The sequence below is a fragment of the Anopheles darlingi genome, chromosome 2 (assembly GCF_943734745.1).
Source record: "Anopheles darlingi chromosome 2, idAnoDarlMG_H_01, whole genome shotgun sequence".
NCBI lineage: Eukaryota > Metazoa > Arthropoda > Insecta > Diptera > Culicidae > Anopheles > Anopheles darlingi.
This window is the reverse complement of record NC_064874.1, coordinates 6,437,501-6,455,000: the sequence shown is the minus strand read 5'-3', so window position 1 is coordinate 6,455,000 and position 17,500 is coordinate 6,437,501. Positions and strand designations below refer to the sequence as shown.

The following is a 17,500-nucleotide window of genomic DNA, read 5'->3' as shown; positions in this document are numbered from 1 at the left end:
GCTGGAGCAGTAAATTAGGTTCAAATAAGAAAATGTTATCTTTAAATTAGCGAGCAGCTAGGTCCATCTCGTGGCGCTCATCGCTCCCCCTTCCCTGAACGCCCCCTCGGGCCCGAGTAGTATTTGTTTAACTCATTTTCCACACCACGCTTCACACCTCCCCTCCTCGCCCACCAATCTGCGCTAAGCCCGTTGTTCATCAATTTTGAAGATCGTGATAATGTTCGAGGGCCTCCTCATCCTCGAGGGCGATTGCTGCATCCTGCGGTGACACCATCCAACCACCATTCGTCTCGATATGCGTGCGAGATCGTGGTGGCGAAGGTCTCCCTTAGCCCCTAGCACTGTCTGTGTGTGTGTGTGTGTGTGTGTGTGTGTGTGGGCCGCTGGTGTCACCCTTCTTCTGCGGGAGTGCGGGAATCGCTTATCAACGATGAGATGTTGACATACGAAATTACCATAGCGAACGAACATACACTTCTTGCAGGCAGGCAGGCAGAAACGAGGGGAGCGGAGCGGAGGAATGCCGATTGCTTCACGTTCTGCCAAGACGTTCCCGGTGTGGGACGCCATTCCGCCAGGGGACAGGGCGGTCTGCCCAGGCGATGGTGCTGTTATTGTCATGCGGTATTCGTTTGCGGCGGAAAAGTAGTTCGTGAGGAAACGTGCTTGCCAATTTTGTAAAACAACAAACAAGCACCTTCCTCGAGGCGAACGTAATCGTCCGCAGTTCCTGCACTGATGGTTCTCAGAGCCTCCATTTGAAAGTTTGGCCAACTTTATAATGGAGCACTTTAAATGAACGGTTTGTGAGAATTTTACTGGCTTATTCGGTTATGATAAGTTTTAAAAATATTGAAAAAAAAACATTATCTTTTAGAACAAACAGAACTCTGCGACCTCACTTAGAACTGTAAGAATTCATAAAAAAACACAAAATACACAAAAAGAATTCATTCAACAAACTGAAAAATAATGGATTATTCATAACTACAACAACCAGAATTAATGATGATGATGATGATGATGATTGCGCACAAAAACAGTTTGATAGCAGTTAACTGAACCAAGGCAGTTATGATTCACTTTGCAGACGCATTTCATGATTCAGCGCAAAACCCCGGCCCGGCCACAGCGCCATGCTTTGTGCTATATCGTTGATTGCGAAGAAGGAACTGACTGGTGACAAACTGAGGCCTTACCAGAATGCGTCCTCTTTCTTCACAAGAACAAACGAACGGCGTGCGCGATCGACGATCAATTAGAGCAAAGCAGACGCCAGAACAGCCAGACGATCGTAGTTATGTGTTATGCGTATGATTCACGCTATGTTGACCTGTTGGAAATTTCCGATCGATCCGAACCAATTTCAATCAGAACCCGCAAGTTTGCGGTATGTTAAATGTTGTGGGGATTTCAAAGAAAGCGCAACCCAGCAATTGCTGCTGCTGCCGTGGTGACATTTAGCGGTGCTTGCTAGCGGCCACTTGGCTGATTGCGGTGATAAATGGAAATCACAGTGCGGTCTGCCTTCGACAAGCCGCATACATGAGCTGCGACCGACATTGCGTATTACGACATTCTACTCGTGCTGGGTGTTGCTTTTGCTGCTGGCGGTGGTGGCGGCTGTGGAGGTGGGGTTGTCGTACAGTCGGTCAGTTGGTGTCATCGCTGTACGGCTTGTAAAATGCAAGGTTTTATGTTTCACGTCCCATGCATTGTAAATCCCGACCGTTGGAACGTTGATCGGCCTGCCTGTTTGAACGCCGCGGCACGTTATCGTCATTAAAGCGTTGAATTAGCCAAATCAACCGAAGGTGTTGCGATGGAAAATGCTTACCTACCGAAAAAACAGCAACAACCATTTCGAATGAGTCACACCACGGAGCGGAGGAACGTGTTTATTGTTCGGGAGTACATCGCATTACACATGTTTTTCATTTCAGACCAAACACTCCCATTGGAGCATGCAATCGTTAGCATGTAGTTGATTGCTATGTTTAGCAAACAAATCGATGCATCGTTACAATTAAGCGCATGTTATTTACTAAATCGAATAAACAGTGATACATGCCTGGACAAGTAACCGAGCAATCAATCAATCAGTGGGCCATAATGGTTATTATTGGTTTTGCCGGTCGAACGAGATACTTTATCGCAATGTTTGTTTTTCAACCGTATTATTTCAATATTAGGAACGCAATTATTAAGGCATCACTTGATAAGAGAAGTTTGTTTATTGTTTTAACGACAGTTTGATTGCTTGTTGAAGGAACTAATGCATCAATCCACGATGCATCTTTATGCTGTTGGTACACGCGAAGTCCCATTGTCGAGAAAAAATAATTTCCCAAATCTATTTTTGTAAAACTTTGATTCGAAAAACGCCGACAAATAATTTCAATCAAAAATATCTCGAAAAAGTTCATAATCGTTATAACAATGCTACAACCTGCTCATGGTAGTTTCTCATCTGAATCCCCCTTCATGGATCGCTTGCTGTTCCGTTTGAACCATTTACGGTGACACACAGGCGTCGGTAATTCTGTGGCATCATTGAATTTGAATGCGGGGCTCAAGAAGGGAATGGCGAAAAGAAGGAGAAGAAAAAAACGGACAAAAAAAGCATGATAACGCTAAATGCTTATCATAATACCGAGCAATCCTCCAGGATGGACAGCATCGTGTGTTCCTCCATGTGTGTAACCAACCTGTTCCCCTTACCCGGCCGTTGCTGGAAGCTTCAACGATACACGCTGTGGAAGTAAAACCCGAGTTCAACGTGGAAAAGAATTTAAAAAAGAACAAAAAATCTGCCCCCACCGCCTCACCGAGAAGATAAGCGACTGGTGACATTATTACAATGCCATTGCTGCTGTCGTTGATGCTGCTGTTGCTGCTGCTGCTGCTGCTGCTACTGGCAGCACGTGAGAAGAGAAGGAAGATTGAAGCGCCATGCTCGGGGTGATGGAAACTTGCATAATATTGTTTGATTAAAGCCCGTTCGAGGCCAAAATCCAAACAAAACAAAACGGGGGAAGCGAACGCTGAGGTTGACGCAGGGCTGACAGTGAAGAAGTTATCGCACCACTGCGCGTGTAGGAACCGCCGGAGATATCAGATAGCGAGTGCTGTACCAGTAGCACCGCGGTGTGCCTGGCCGTTGGAGGTGTCGCTGGTGACCGGTATGGTCACGGTATGTAAATTAATTTCGCCCTTTATGCCCCTTCGATCTTTGCTGATCTGTTGACCTGGCCCAGAATTGGACCACCACCCATCGATCCATCCATCACCATCACCCACCCAGGACGCTCCACGCGGTGCGTCGATCGTACGCGGCGTAAACTCGTTATCCTTTTCGGTGTGGTCAGGTTTGTTCCACACGACACCGGCGGGGGTATTACTTGCTTTCTTTATTGTGCTTTAGTTAGCAACTGCGGCAAGGTAGTGGCTGTGCGATCTTGTTTTGCGCCCTTCGAGCAACCCGGTTCCACCACCTTCCGCCTGCCCAATCGGCCTTTCGGTGGTACGCCGCAGTAATCGTCACATCGCGTCATCATAACTTCTTGGTTTTGATTATTTATTATTCTACCCAAAAGGTCAGATTTTCTGCGGGGAACCACCGAAGCACTCCCCCCGGACGATCGTTCCCTGGCTGTTTCTCTCTCTCTCTCGCTGTTGCTCTCTCTCTCTCTCTCTCTCTCTCTCTCTCTCTCTCTCTCTTTTGCGCTCTCTGTCTATCTGTAGCATGCATCCAGCATGGTAACCATGACCACCACCAACATCACGAAAATACATGTGTGTGCTCGGTTGTGTACTTAGCGATCGGAACAAGTGCAGGCACGCAGGTACAGTCGAACCTCGGGATGGCAAATGCTACGGAGAATACCGTAATATTTGAAACATGTTTTGAAATATTAATATCATATTTTTATCAATCGATTATTGTTGGGGCGCCTCCATTAGTTAGTGGGCATGAGAATTCATGAGAAGGGTATACTGATATATACTGTATACTGATTACCACTGGTGAGTTGCAGTTCTGGATATCTAGCTAAAAAATGCATGTAATACATACGAATAATTCCAATGACTTCATTAAGAACACAGAGAGATGTGTTCTATGACTAAGAAGTCACCATTCTAAATAATAAGAACGTAAGAGGGGCTCATAAGCGGTGACTGGTCGTCATCATTCAGTGCGATGTCGTCATCAACTTGAAAGCCAACAACAAGTCGTATTTATGCCTACTCACCAGGGAGGCAAGTCATTGTCCGAATGGAACCGGTTAAAGAATACAAGATGCTATCTACGATATACTTGCGCGTTCTGGTTGCTGCCAAAATTGTATGATGTCGCGACTATCATATGATATTTTGCGACAGTCGTCGGATAACATCAATCGTTTTAATACAGAGCTGCTTTAACTATCAGTTTCTTAATAGCGAACTATACAATAAATCCTTTGATCAAACAGCTCATCCATCCATGGTGGAGGTTTCACTGTTCTTCGACTGCTTCTCCTACTGCTTGCCCCTCGCGTAGGATATGCACAAACTTGCTCAACTGTTGCTGCTGCAGTCGATTGTTCGATTGATGCTTAATCGGTAGGGTTGATGGGGAGTTGGAAGGAAGAATGTGCACGCAACAGCACATGCCAGCGAAACACACGCACTACTCGCGCACGCACCCACACACGCACGATCGTTACACGATCGCTAACCGCGTACACGAGACGAACAGCGCCATCCCCCCGCCGCCGCACCGAGAATTCCTTCCACCAAACCGTGATCAGCCAAACCGGGGTCAACGAATAATAGGTGTATTTAGGTCAGCGGAACATTAATGAACAAACGAACGCACCAACCGAGATCGAGAGCGAAATCGGTATGTATGCTGGTGCCTGGTCCCTGCCGCTGCTGGTACGTGCCCGGTCTGTGTGTGTATTGGCGAATAAAAATCCGCAAAACCAACCTCCCCCCCCACACCGGGGGCCAGCCACACGCACGTGTGCAAAACATGGCCACACGGTAGCCGGCGTTAAGCGGAATCTCATGTACCTTCTCGCGGGGTGTATAATTGAATTGGGACCCTATACGTTGCGTGAGGTAGACACGCACGCGTACCTCTCGGAAGACGCAGCAGCGATCACTCCCACCACGAAAGGTGTGAATGGTGCGAGCTGGTGCACACTTACCACGATTTACGATGTCGCCCTGACCGGAACAACGTGAACGGAACGCTGCGAGTCTTTTGTTGATTTTAAAACTTTCCCACTTTTGATGGAAAGCTCAGGGCAGGGCAGCGCGTGCGTCTACAAACAATTGCAGCGGCCAACAAGAACGAGGCACAACACTTCGATCGCATTGACCACTCGGGATTGATGGTTTTCAATCAGCGATCACCTTCTGCGGTTGCGGTAATGATCTTTCTTGTGATAAGCGTAACCGTAAACAGCAACGATAATGCTAATTGGGCTACCTGCTGGCAATTGCATCAGCGTTGTCGCGCGGCCAACCGACCGTTCGATCGATCGCGATGCAAAACTGGTACCCTTCGTACTAGTTTCGGGAGGTAGCGACCGGTTCTGACCGGGCGGTGCGGGGCGCGCGACACGACAACAACAAAAAGACTCCATTTATCAAGCTTCACACCCTTCCCACCGGTGATCGCCCTGGGCCAACACCAACGGTGCTGCAGCAGCAGCAGCAGCAGCAGCAGCAGTCAAAAGGGTCAAACGGGTGTCGCGTCGTGCGACCTACTCGTGGCCCATTGGATTGGAATTGGAATTGGAAGTGTCTCCACGGACGCACGGCCTAAGGACACGGCCACACATACACACACACACACGGTGCGGGGGGCGGTGCGTACATCCGGTCAAGCAAAGGTTATCGAGATAGTGCGCGATCATTAATGGCGATCGAGCGCGGGTCTTTTCGCACTCACCAATGGCCCTAAGAGCGAGCCAAGCAGGTGAGTCACTCAGTCGAGGGAGCTCTGCTCTGATATTGTCTGATGGACCCGTCAGAGATTCTATTCCTACAATTGGCTTTGGCTGCAGGTAACATAACTTTGTGGAACTCGTCAGAACCCGGAATATTAGATACAGCGCTTCAGTCGTCACAACTCGAACCGAGCGATTCTCGCACCAAACTGTCAATTCGGCACGGACACCAGAGGGGTGGGGGAGGATGCTAATAGCCATCCCATTAGCCCGCCGGCCAGCCAGCAGCACACATGCGCGTTGGCTAATGTGATTTCCATTTTGAATTCCCGCTACCGCTTTTACCGCGTGGCCGACGCAACGCGATACAACGACTTCAACGATGGCACATGCGGGAGCAGCTAAAAATCGAACGAACTGATTTTGGTAATCAAAAATGGTGAACAACAAACACAACAACAACAACAATGACAGCGACTGGATTGCAACCTGGCGCCGGTTGGTGGGGAAAACCCTTTTCGGCGTCATTAAAGGACGCCGGCCGCCCCTTGATCAATCCGAAGGTACTGCGACGAAGGTTAGGGCCCCGGCAACCAGTCAGTCCAGGCATGAGTCGGAAACCACCCCGGAATATCCCGCCACTCATTCGCCCCTTTTTCGACCATCCCCAAAACCAATACAACCAGCAAGTAAAAGAAATAAATAAAAGAAGCAAAAACGACCTTCGTGATCCAGATATAATAATTTTAACGGTCGCCCCAAGGCCACGGCCAACCGTGCTGCTCTACACTGACAGCTCTCCTCCTCCCGCTCCTCCTCCTCCTCCTTCTCCCCTTCCCCTTTTTCGGGCTAACCTTTCGAACTTGTCTAGCTGTGTCGTGTCACGGAGAAGAAGGAGGAGGAGGAGGAGAGGAGAAGGAGCTGAGCTTCTACGGGGGCTCCCCACGGTCGACGCGTTCCAATTATACTTCTTTTACACTTGAACTTGAAAGTCCGCTGCTCGCATCGACCACTCACCAGCCAAAACATGATCATACCATACCGGCGAAACGGCGCTTAGGATTGGCTCTCCCCCCCTCCCGCCTGGGCGCACTAGCGGCCGGTCTTAGGACGGAGTAAGTCAAGATCACCGTGATGTCGACGACGATGACGACGAAGGCGATGCCGATGCCGATGCCAGCGCGTTCATCATTCGTTCTGTCAACTGTGGCGGTCTTCTCACCAATCGGCGGCCACTTCTCCGAATCACTTTTTCTTCTTCTCGTGCTCTTAAGTATATAGTGGAGTATATTGCCACCACCGTGCTCTCTCTCTCTCTCTCTCTCTCTCTCTGTGGCTCTGTTTCTTGTTTTATGAAATTATATTTGCTCTCTCACTCCAGCCTGCCTGACACATTGACACATATTTGCGTTCTAGGGCTGTAGCAGGCTTGGTCCACGCGGATCTTAGTAAGCGGCGGCTCGCAACCAGCCAGCCAGCCAGCCAGTCAGGCAGCCAGCAGCACGTACGGTATCCAACCGGTCGCTCGATCGCCACGCGGCAGATCGACGGTGATTCTTATCAATTTTCGGCTTGTCACTCGCGCCGTGTCCGCTTTAGTGGTTCGGCGAGGTTATTACTGCCGCTGATGTGACTGTTGCTGTTGTTGTTGTTGTTGTTGATGCTCGTACCGGTGGTGGTGGCCATGATGTGTGTTTACGCCAAGCCGCCACGGCGGAGGTGATCGCGTGCGCGTCCATAATGGCGATTCATGGCGCTCGAAGGCAACCGCGTTCGATGTTAGGCGCCTCGCTGCGAAGATATTGTTTTTAGCTCCTCTTTCCTCCCTCCCCACCACCTCACGTTGCTTCTTTCCCCTTCTGAATGATGATATTGCCTACCGTCATCGTCGTCGCCGTCGCCATCGTCGTCGTACGAGGAGCGCATCGTCGAATCATCGTACGTTTCGATGCTGGCCTGTTCCCCCGCTACACAAGCGCCAAGCAACCGGATCGTCCTCGCGTGTCAATGGATTTCGGTACGAGTACGATCGGTTCGTATCGGATCTGGTAATTCCCGGCCGCTGGCTCACGCTGGCTGGTGAATGTAAACTCGTTTCTGCGCGCAGCATGTGCAGGAGGGCGTCAAGGTGGATTGAGAAAAAAAATCACAAATCGCGACCTCCATCGCCACCCCCCGCCCGGGGGGGATTTGTAGCTCTTCGGATGCACGCCGTGGGGGTTGTGTGCGTGTGTGTTTGTGTGTGTAAACAAGGGGGTATTAGTGAGCCTTCCAGGACCGCGTATTCGTTCGCGGTCTTTTCGGTTGCGATGTTCTCCATTTTTGCGATCGCGAACGTACGCGCTAGACTCGGTGACTACTATACATTCGACGAGCAGACGATCGGTTGACGATCGGCCAACGATCGGCCGTCGATGACGACTGACTAATGAAGTGTTTTTTATGAGCGGTGAGCGCGAGCACGACTGGAGTCCCTGGAGACTGTCTAGCGGCAGCATAATTTATTTGAGCCAACATGTTAACCTATTTATTGATGTTTTGTCGCGTTTCAATAATATTTGGATTGGTAGCGATCAGTTTACGATCGAGAGCCAAAACAAAGAAATGATGCTAATTGGAGTTGCACGATAAATTGGTTTCACCTTGGCATTGATGTTCTTAGATGTGTTCCTTTCGGAAGAGGTTTTACAGCACAAAGCAGCTGCTGGATTTAGGGTTAACTAATTAATACCGGTCTGCAATACTATCAACTAAATTTTGAGCGAAAAAAACACTTAGACTTAGAATCCTCATTGCGGTCATGTCCTTGTCCCAATTCCAAAGCATTTTATATCATGCTGCTGACAAGCATACCATAATGGAAATGATAAATAAATAATTATAGTACCTTGTAGTGTCCAGATGTACCGAAAGGATTTCATATCCTTTTGAGGGCAGCACACGATAGTGACAACTCCCGGGGAACGCCACAGGGCCCATAATCGTTGCAACCAAACACCCGAATGCTCGCAAGCCGTTGTAACACCCTCCTGTACCGTAAGGGTTTATTATTAATTTCCATTTTCTACAATGGCCGCAATAATGAATATTTATTGCTTATCTGCGTGTCACAGTCACAGCGGCGTGCGCGTGAGTCCGCGTCCCGCCATATTACCCTCGCCTGTTCGCCCTTCCCATGGTAGCGAAGGTGGCGCTTTATCGCACTTTCTCGGCACCATTATTTGGCCGTTGTCCCAAAACCCAAACGCGAAACGAAACGAGACGGAACGAAACAAACAAAAAATGACGACAAAATATCGGGGCGCATTCAAGAATCGTATCGATCGATCTCCGGGCCATATCTTAACGCCAGCTCGCTCCTATTCATTGTAGCAATCAGCGAACATTACGCCGTCGCGGTTATCCGGTAACCGCGGTCACCGGTGTGGCCATTTCTTCGCTATACGCCCGTGGCCAGTCAGCCAGCGCTGTATGGTGGCGCTGTTGTTGTTGCTGGTCATGACAGTGCCTTCCCTTGGGCCCTGATAAAGCTTACCAGCCTGCCTGCCTACCTGCCCCACTCCAAGGGACCACCATTCGATGATAATGATCGCTGTCACATGAAGCGACTGCCACCCCTGCAGGCGTCATCGATTACGACGCGAAGGACGGACGAACGGACGGGGACTTGTGTGCAGAGTCATTCGCGACGCTGCCGCTGCCGCTGCTGCTGCTGCCGTGCATTCGCGCAAACTGATTCCAATTTGATTATTGTGTTCTTCCCCTTCCCTTGCCAAGCCGTTTCCATATAAACAATCGCTCGATCGCACGAAATATCATGGCCATCATCATCATCATCATCATCGTCACCGTCATGATCATGATCATGATCGTCGGGTCGCAGCTTATCGGATGTGTCATGCATTTCGAATGAAGTTTTTTTCGTTAAATTTTCGACACGACCATGCGCTTGCGTGCGTGCGTCCGTGCGTGCGTGCATGCGTGGGCCACCATTGGGGTTGGTGTTGGTGAATTTTGGCTTCATTTTGGAGGCAAAACATCGATCATTGGGGGGAGGGTGCGGACGGTATGAAAGTTTCCCGTCTTTGCTTCCGTTGTCAACCAACCAACTTCGCCAATCCTCGCTGACCAACGAGCGTCGCAAAACACAATCACCCTCACGAAAAGGGGCCCGAAAACACGTTCTGCGGTACGCCAACGCGCATTATGAGCAGCTCGATCGGTGGTCGGGACGTGCTTGCCTGCCTGCCTGCCTGCCTGCCTGCCTGCCGGCCTGGTCGGTCAATGACAGATTTCGGTGTTCGCTCGGTTCGCGGTTGGGACGCTCGCAAAACGAATCGTCTTCACCTCGATTTAATGCGCCTTCGAAGCAGCTACTCCATTCCTTGCTGTTGCTGTTGTCAATTCAAATGCAAAGTTTTCCAAACGGTTTTTCCATAGAGGTTTGTGTGTGTGTGTGTGTGTGTGCATTGACGGTCCAGAACATTGACGATCTCTGATGATGGTGGATCGTGCTACCGTACGGACCAGCACCGCGCACCGGACATTCACAATTTACGGCGATAATTGCTTTTCGAAAACCATACGGTGCACGTGCGGCATCGACGACGACGGCGACGACGACAACGGCGATGAGAAGCGCCTACAGGGCATTCCCGGCCAGCAACGACGACTAACGGGCGATGCGAAAGACTATGATGATGATGATGATACTCGATGGCGTGCCATATAGTCACAGGGTTCTTCCCTGTTCGCTGGAAGCGACACTCAGAATTCCGCAATTGACCGGAAAAGCGGCACTGAGAGAAAGAGAGCGAGCTAGCGAGCGAGCGAGCGAGGAAGGAAGTACGGGAACCGATAATGATACCAGGCCGGCTCGCCCCCGGGACCTATCATAAAGTGAGTGTGCGCGTGTGTGCGCGTGTGTATACCCGGTGATCGCAGCAGTCCCATTAAGATGACAACTCAGCCCTCTGGTTCTGGCCCTGGCTGTGTTTCACAATATTACTTAATTAGAAAGTGGCCACAACCGACTGTCACAACTGGCCCGGCCAAGGGCCTGCTTTGACGCCATATCTCGGTATTGGGATGGCTAATATGTTGCCGCTTGACGTCGCGGGTTCATTCTCTTTGTTTTGCCAAATTGCCGGGCGAGTTTGCCTCATTAGCGCCCCGTCAGATCGCCACCGAGTCCGAGTCCGAGTCCGAGGCCTTTGCAAACGCTCCGAAAGCTTATTAATCCATTAGCCGCACCACCGAGACCACTTGGGGCGCGACAGAATCGAAATGATTCTATACGACCCAGCGACCAGCCAGCCAGTGGTCTGTGTAACAGCGATTTCGAGTCGTTAAACGGTAAAGGTGGTCCCAGTGTGGCACCAGAGACTACTGGCGAACCGGGTTAAACGCAATTTCTAGCTCAAGGATACGCCCAGCTCACAACCACCCGAAATGCGACATTAAACGGGTGGGTTAAGGAGGGGGAATCGGTGGCGGTGGCGGTAAAGGAAAGTGGCAAAAGTGTTGCTTTGCTCTGCTGCACATGAAACGTTCCGCCTGGTCCGGGATACGCGCTTAGAACACCATTGGCCAAAAGCTACCGCGGTGTTGATGTTGATCGCCGATCGTGTTGCCGTTTAGTGCCGCCGATTGCATAATACTCGGATTTGATCAATTCAAGGTAACGTGCGCTCGAGCTCCCCTGTCGTGCGCTTCACTAAGCTTCTTGCTGCGGACTGTCCACAAGGTGGCTGGAAAGTGGCGAGTGGAGCCGCTGCATTTGACTCGCCCTCAATTCTAGTCGTCTACAAAGTTGCCTCGATTCGATACGCGGTGCAACCGTGCGCCTCGCAACTGCAACCTACCTGGTTCTCCGGGTTTTTGTAGTTTTGTTTTTTTTTTTCGGTTAGGGACCGGCGTCGGTTCTGTACCCACAAATCGCACGTTCCGATAAACGGTCGGCGCGTCGCAGATAGCTGGATGGTACGATGGGTTTGGTAATCATGATCGCTGAAGCCTCCGGAATAGATAATGTTAATCGAAGAGACATCTTTCTTCGCCTTGCCATGCCAACTTGGTGCCGGCACTGCTCGTCATCTCTACGTGAGTTCTAGAACATCAAAATGCAATCGCGGAAAGCGACGTTTGTCAATCTACACCTTGGCCTAATGCTGTCGCAGTTGCAACATTTGAAATTTCAATTTCACACAATTTTCGCTACTAAATTGAGTGGACAGATTGATTGCAACTTGTAAAGCCACGTTGTGCCAACGAACGGAAACTACATACAACTAATGAACCGCAACTGAAAAGTGGAGGCGGAATGTTTGCTAATCAACAGAAGAAAATCCGTAACCCCGCGGATTCCCCGCGGTATCTCCTGCAATCCACTTCAAAGCTCAATGTCTCGTTTGACTTCGGTGGTTGGGGGTGCCCCGGGAGTGATTCTAATCGCTGTGCGGTGGGTTTAATTCTTAAATCCCACCGATCGTAATGCAGGCCGTTGCAGGGAAGAAGAGAGCGAGATAGAGAGAGAGAGAGAGAGAGAGAGAGAGAGAGAAAGAGAGAGAGAGAGAGAGAGAGAGAGAGCGAGAGAGAGAGAGAGATAGGGAGAGATAGATAGAGACAGACTGATGCAAACATTGAAACGTGAAAGTATTAACGAGTACGCTGTACGCTGGCGGTTTAGCGACACACACATCATCATCAATAGTTCGTTTCACGTGCCGAGATCGAGTACCGCCTTCCGCAGCGTGCAGTACAGCCCCCAGTCGCCCCCTACTCCCAAGGTAGGTCGCGAGAATTGTGCGAACGAAACGGCAGCCCATCGAATCGGAAAACGTGTGCACTTGACATCCAAACAGTGCGGTTCCATTTTTCAAATTCTTAAATAACGGGTTTCGAATCTAGAGTTCAAATTTTGATCTAGTTATCTTCGATTTAGTGTTTAGGTAAAATAAAAAGATGCACCCCAATTGACTAAGAAAGTTGACGAAATAATGCAACTGAACTCGACTAAAATAATCTGGATTTATGTTCAAACTACATGATCCTGCTTATTTATAGTAAATTTTCTAACCATTCGCTAGTAGCTTCGATCCTGCGCCATTTCAAAACACGCCAAAAAACACCGATTACTCTCGCTCAAATGCAGGACGCACTGTACACGAGGGCGATGTCGACGACGTCCGGACGATCTGCCTATCTGTCTGTCCGGCGTCGTCTGGCTGCTCGGCCGCTGTCGTCAGCACAGCGAGGTCTCTTCCCCGCCGATCCGATCAACAACGACGACGACGGCAACAACGACGACGACAACAACATCGGCGTCTATGGTTGTCTGAGTGTGCAAAGTGTTTATTCCAGATTGCCGGCGGTGGCCACCGGTGCCACCGCCGTTACCGCCGTCGCCGCCACTGCTGCTGCGCTATCTCGTTGCGCTGTCGAGCTCGCGATCGCAGTCGCATCAGCAGCACGCGCACCGCACATTCAGTTACGCACCGTCGCGCAGTAAACATCGGCTCTCTGGCAACTGGCCGGCGCAGTCACAGCCATTTAAACGCCTACAAAAACGAACGAATTCGCGAGTGTACATCGTGGTCGGGTCTTATCATCGCTCGCTGTGTGCCGGTGACGGTATCGTTTAAAACTGCCCCAGGTACTCGAGGATTCCCTAATAACGGTCGCGGCGGGTCTCCATACCCAGGCGGTACTTCGGTAGTCGGCGTCCAGTGCGCCTCCTCGTTTATGTTTTCGGTTTGTCGGTCGGTCGGCGTGTAACGACAACGTTATTCGTTCCAGCTTTCTCATCAGTTTCCGGCCTGAGTTGAGGTTGCTGAGTCAAAGTAGGTGATTCAAAAGTTTGGCGAAAGCGGTTTGACACTTTTTGTTGGTTCGCGGTGCGTGTTCGTGCATGTGTGGTTGTGGTGGCGGTTCCATTGTTACGAGTTTGATGCATGCCGGAGGGCAAGAGCAATAAAACACCCGCCAAAAATTTCCGAATTTCAACCCCACCGTGAGTGAGTCAGTTAGTCCAACAGCTGCTGTGCATCCTCGTTCGACGGCTGCTTGCATTCCAATCGCGTATACAAGTACTCCGGCGTAACGGTATATCGGTCGGTCAATCCGTGCTGCGCGTCCGGGCGGTGCTAGGATAACGGATAGAAGAAGCTAACAAGTGTGCGTGTGAGTGGGTGGTAGTGAGAGCATAGTTTGTGTTTAGAATTTGTTGGCGTGAATTGCTCCAAAGGTATAACGACGCGCGCGTGTTGTTGTGCTGTGTGTCTGTGTGAACATCAACAATAGGCGTTAGTGTTTTCGGTGTTTTGATGAGTCCTGTGCATCGCTAGTGCATACCGAGAGCAAAGAGCAAGAAAGAGAGGAAATAAGCAGTAGAGAAAGAGAGAGAGAGGCTGTGACAGTGCGCACCCCGAGGACGACGAGGACTCCTCTCTGCACACTCTCGCTCGGCAATAGAGACGACGGCGTGTGGCGCGCACCCGCGCACACCCAGGCGTAACCAAGGCGTGTTGTCCAGGCGTCAGGGCGGCCACAAGGCAGCCAACCAGCCAGTAGTAGTAGTAGTAGCAGTAACGGGGTGGCCACAAACAAAACCCCACGGTAGGAACCGTGTGTGGCCACGATCACATCCGCGGTAGGAGCGCGTTTTCGGGGCTTCCGTAGGACGAGGTGCAGTCCTGGTCGGCCTGGTGCTACGTACAGTGTTCTTCATCAAAAACGCAGCACTCGATCGGTCGGTCGGTCGGCCTGTTCCGGGTGTCTGAAGTGATTTCGTAGGCCTCCTGCTGCTGCTGCCGCCGTTGCTGGGTTCCTCACCGGAGCTCACACACCTTAAGCGAAAACCTCCCTCTTCAAAACGGCTCCCATCATGAATAAGCTCGACTACGATGTAGACTGCTTAGAAATAAGGTAATTACTGCAAGAGGCGAGCTGCGTGTCGCACACACACACACATGGATGAAACACGGGGTACAGGTGCAATGGTGAGATGCAATCAAACGGACCCCTCTATAAGCGGGTATCATCATCTCGTACAATTATTGATTACGGTGGTGCATTGGCAGGGTAGGCGGTGGTTTTTTTTTTGATAGGGGACGGGAAGGAACGCGCGATGTGGGTGGATTGCCAGCAGCCTAAAAGCACCCTCGCATACCCACCGACAACATGGTTTGTGTGAGAAAAGAAGAGCGATAACGGAGATGGCGCCTCGTTTGGCTCTCGTTTTCCCCTTTTCTCGCTACGATGATGTCTACTACGATGATGGGGGATTCTACTACTAGCACCACCATCAGCGCTTTCTTTGTTTTCTTAATACGCGCCTCTCTCTCTCGCGCGATTTTTTTTTGTTGAATTTCCCTCTCCCCACAAACCACTCTCACTGTACGCGTGCTTTTCTTGTTGTATCCTCTTCGCGTAGTGAGCAGAAAACTCATCCTTCGACGTAGGAATTTCCACTCATTTTCTCACGCTTGATGCTCCTTACTCTCTGTGGCTGTACATTTTCATTCGCTTGAGCTCTCTCTCTCTCCCTCTCTGTTCTCACCAGTTGTAGAGTACGTCAAACAGCAGCCAGCTCGATTGTCATAAGCAGCAGCAGGCTAGGCAGCTTGGCAGTTCCTTCTGATAGCTTATCCGCTTTTCCTCGAAAATCCCTTCTTCAATTTCTATTCGGTTCTGTTCCCATTGCACCATTGTGTTGTCCATTGGGCGAGTGCGAGTTTGAAGGGAAGGTTTCCTGTTATCTGGTGCGTTGGTGCGTTGGAAAATACCAGCTACCAGCCGCCTCCATCGTGTAGTTGGTGAATCGTGAAGAAGTAAAGGCTTTTTGGGGCTCCCGCAGTCCCGAGTGTACCGAGTGTGGGAGGTTGAATCAACGCCAACGAATCGAGTGCTTTGCTCTGTGCCCTCCCCCCCTTCGTGGTGTGTGATGGTGGTGGTGTATCCGTACGCTCGACGCAATTGCGCGGCTTCTTCTGGCTGTGCTTTGGTGAAAGCGTAGTTCCAAGCGTAGTTCCTGGATTTCGACATTTGTGTACGAAAGTAGTGAGCAAGCAGAAAGCAAGCAAGCAAGCAAGCAAGCAAGCCAACCAGCAAGGATCCATTGTGCACGGAGCCAGGATGCAGGGAAAAGGAGAAAGGTGTTTCACTTGTCTTTGTTACCCCGTATAGTCCCTGTGTGCCTCTGGACTAGTACCGTGAACCCCTTTCCCCTATCATTAAGTGGCTGAATGGGGGATTTTCTTTCCTTCAAAAGGGGAAAGTGAAAGTGACGAGAAGAAAAAAGTTATCAGGATTCTAATTATTTCTTCTTCTCTTCCTTTCTTTTTCCTCTCTTCCTCGCCTGTATACGCGTGCCTCTTTTTCTCACATCGGTGCTGCTGGCCAACTACAACAACCCTACACAGTGACGACCTGATTAGCATGGCCGAGGACAATACTCTTGGTAAGCATTAATCGACATCCGCCCACTCATGACAGGCTCATGACACACATACATATGCACACATACACACAGGATACACATAAGATATTCGCCCGAAATACTAATGGAGCTTTTTTTCTCTTTTATCCTTATTTTTCCATCCATTGTAGGTGATTTTTCACATATCGACGACGATCTACAGTTTGCCGTTAAAAACGATGGTATAATGCATCCCGTACCGAATGCAAATGCAAAACAACCACCCACTACCACCCGCACCATCCATCTACCCATTCATCAACACCCGTATGACCATTTCACGATGTGGCCGCTTCCTCTCTCGTTCAGATCGAACGGTACACAGCAACACAATCCAGCCCCCATTCAGATGGTTTTCTCTAGTTTCGAATGAATTTTCGCGCATTCCTTCGCTGAAAAGATGCGTCCAGATGTGGCAGCAGAACTAGCAGAACAGCAACAAGAAAAAAACAAAATAGAATCCCACGCCCCGATTGCAACATCATTTGGCTATGTGTATCGCGAGCGACGCAAAATGTTTGTTATCCTATCCGCGGTTGCATCGCTCGCACAAGAAATAATTCTCTCGGTGCAACGGTCGGATCTCGGGCGTCTCGGACCACCCGATGCGGCCTTCTTCCCGCGCTTCTGCTGCCGAGCCGACTCAAAATAGAATCGTGGCCGTTCTGTGCTGATTCTGTGGCGGTGGGCGCATCGCATCGCTCACACTCGAGACGTGAAAGCGGCCGCAGTGAAAGTAGTACTGTGAACCAATTCACCCCCCTTCCACACACGAAAAAAAAAAAACACCCACCACCTGTGCTGTACGAGGTGTCGTACACCCTCCCCGGGGATGCAGATGCAGAAATATGTACGGAATAAGGGCGCTCCGTACAGCATAGCGCGTCCATTCATAGCGCCCAGCTCCACTATCCATTCACCCATTTAGTCACTATCACCACCACCATCATCACGGCAGGGCCATCATGTCCAGCACACAGCTGCGTGGCTGCGTTTTGTGATATGTCGGTTGTGTTGTGTCCACCCAGTACACTCGGCTCTCGTTCCTTACGTTACTGGTTCGTTTTTTATTACCGAA

The 17,500-nt window shown here is 50.3% G+C and overlaps 1 protein-coding gene across 2 annotated transcripts in view; it reads left to right on the top strand.

The window, feature by feature from the left end:
* The first annotated feature begins 13,312 nt into the window (after positions 1 to 13,312).
* Positions 13,313 to 17,500, top strand: part of LOC125950927 (uncharacterized) — a 15,098-nt gene continuing 10,910 nt past the window's right edge. Inside the window, exons 1-3 of one of the 2 annotated variants that reach the window (XM_049679320.1) lie at positions 13,313 to 14,870; positions 16,367 to 16,404; positions 16,554 to 16,604. In XM_049679320.1, the coding sequence (XP_049535277.1) occupies positions 14,830 to 14,870; positions 16,367 to 16,404; positions 16,554 to 16,604 (130 nt within the window). In that variant the 5' untranslated portion in view covers positions 13,313 to 14,829. Of the gene's footprint in view, positions 14,871 to 15,647; positions 16,100 to 16,366; positions 16,405 to 16,553; positions 16,605 to 17,500 lie in introns of those variants that run through there. The other variant, XM_049679321.1, reaches the window with a different exon arrangement.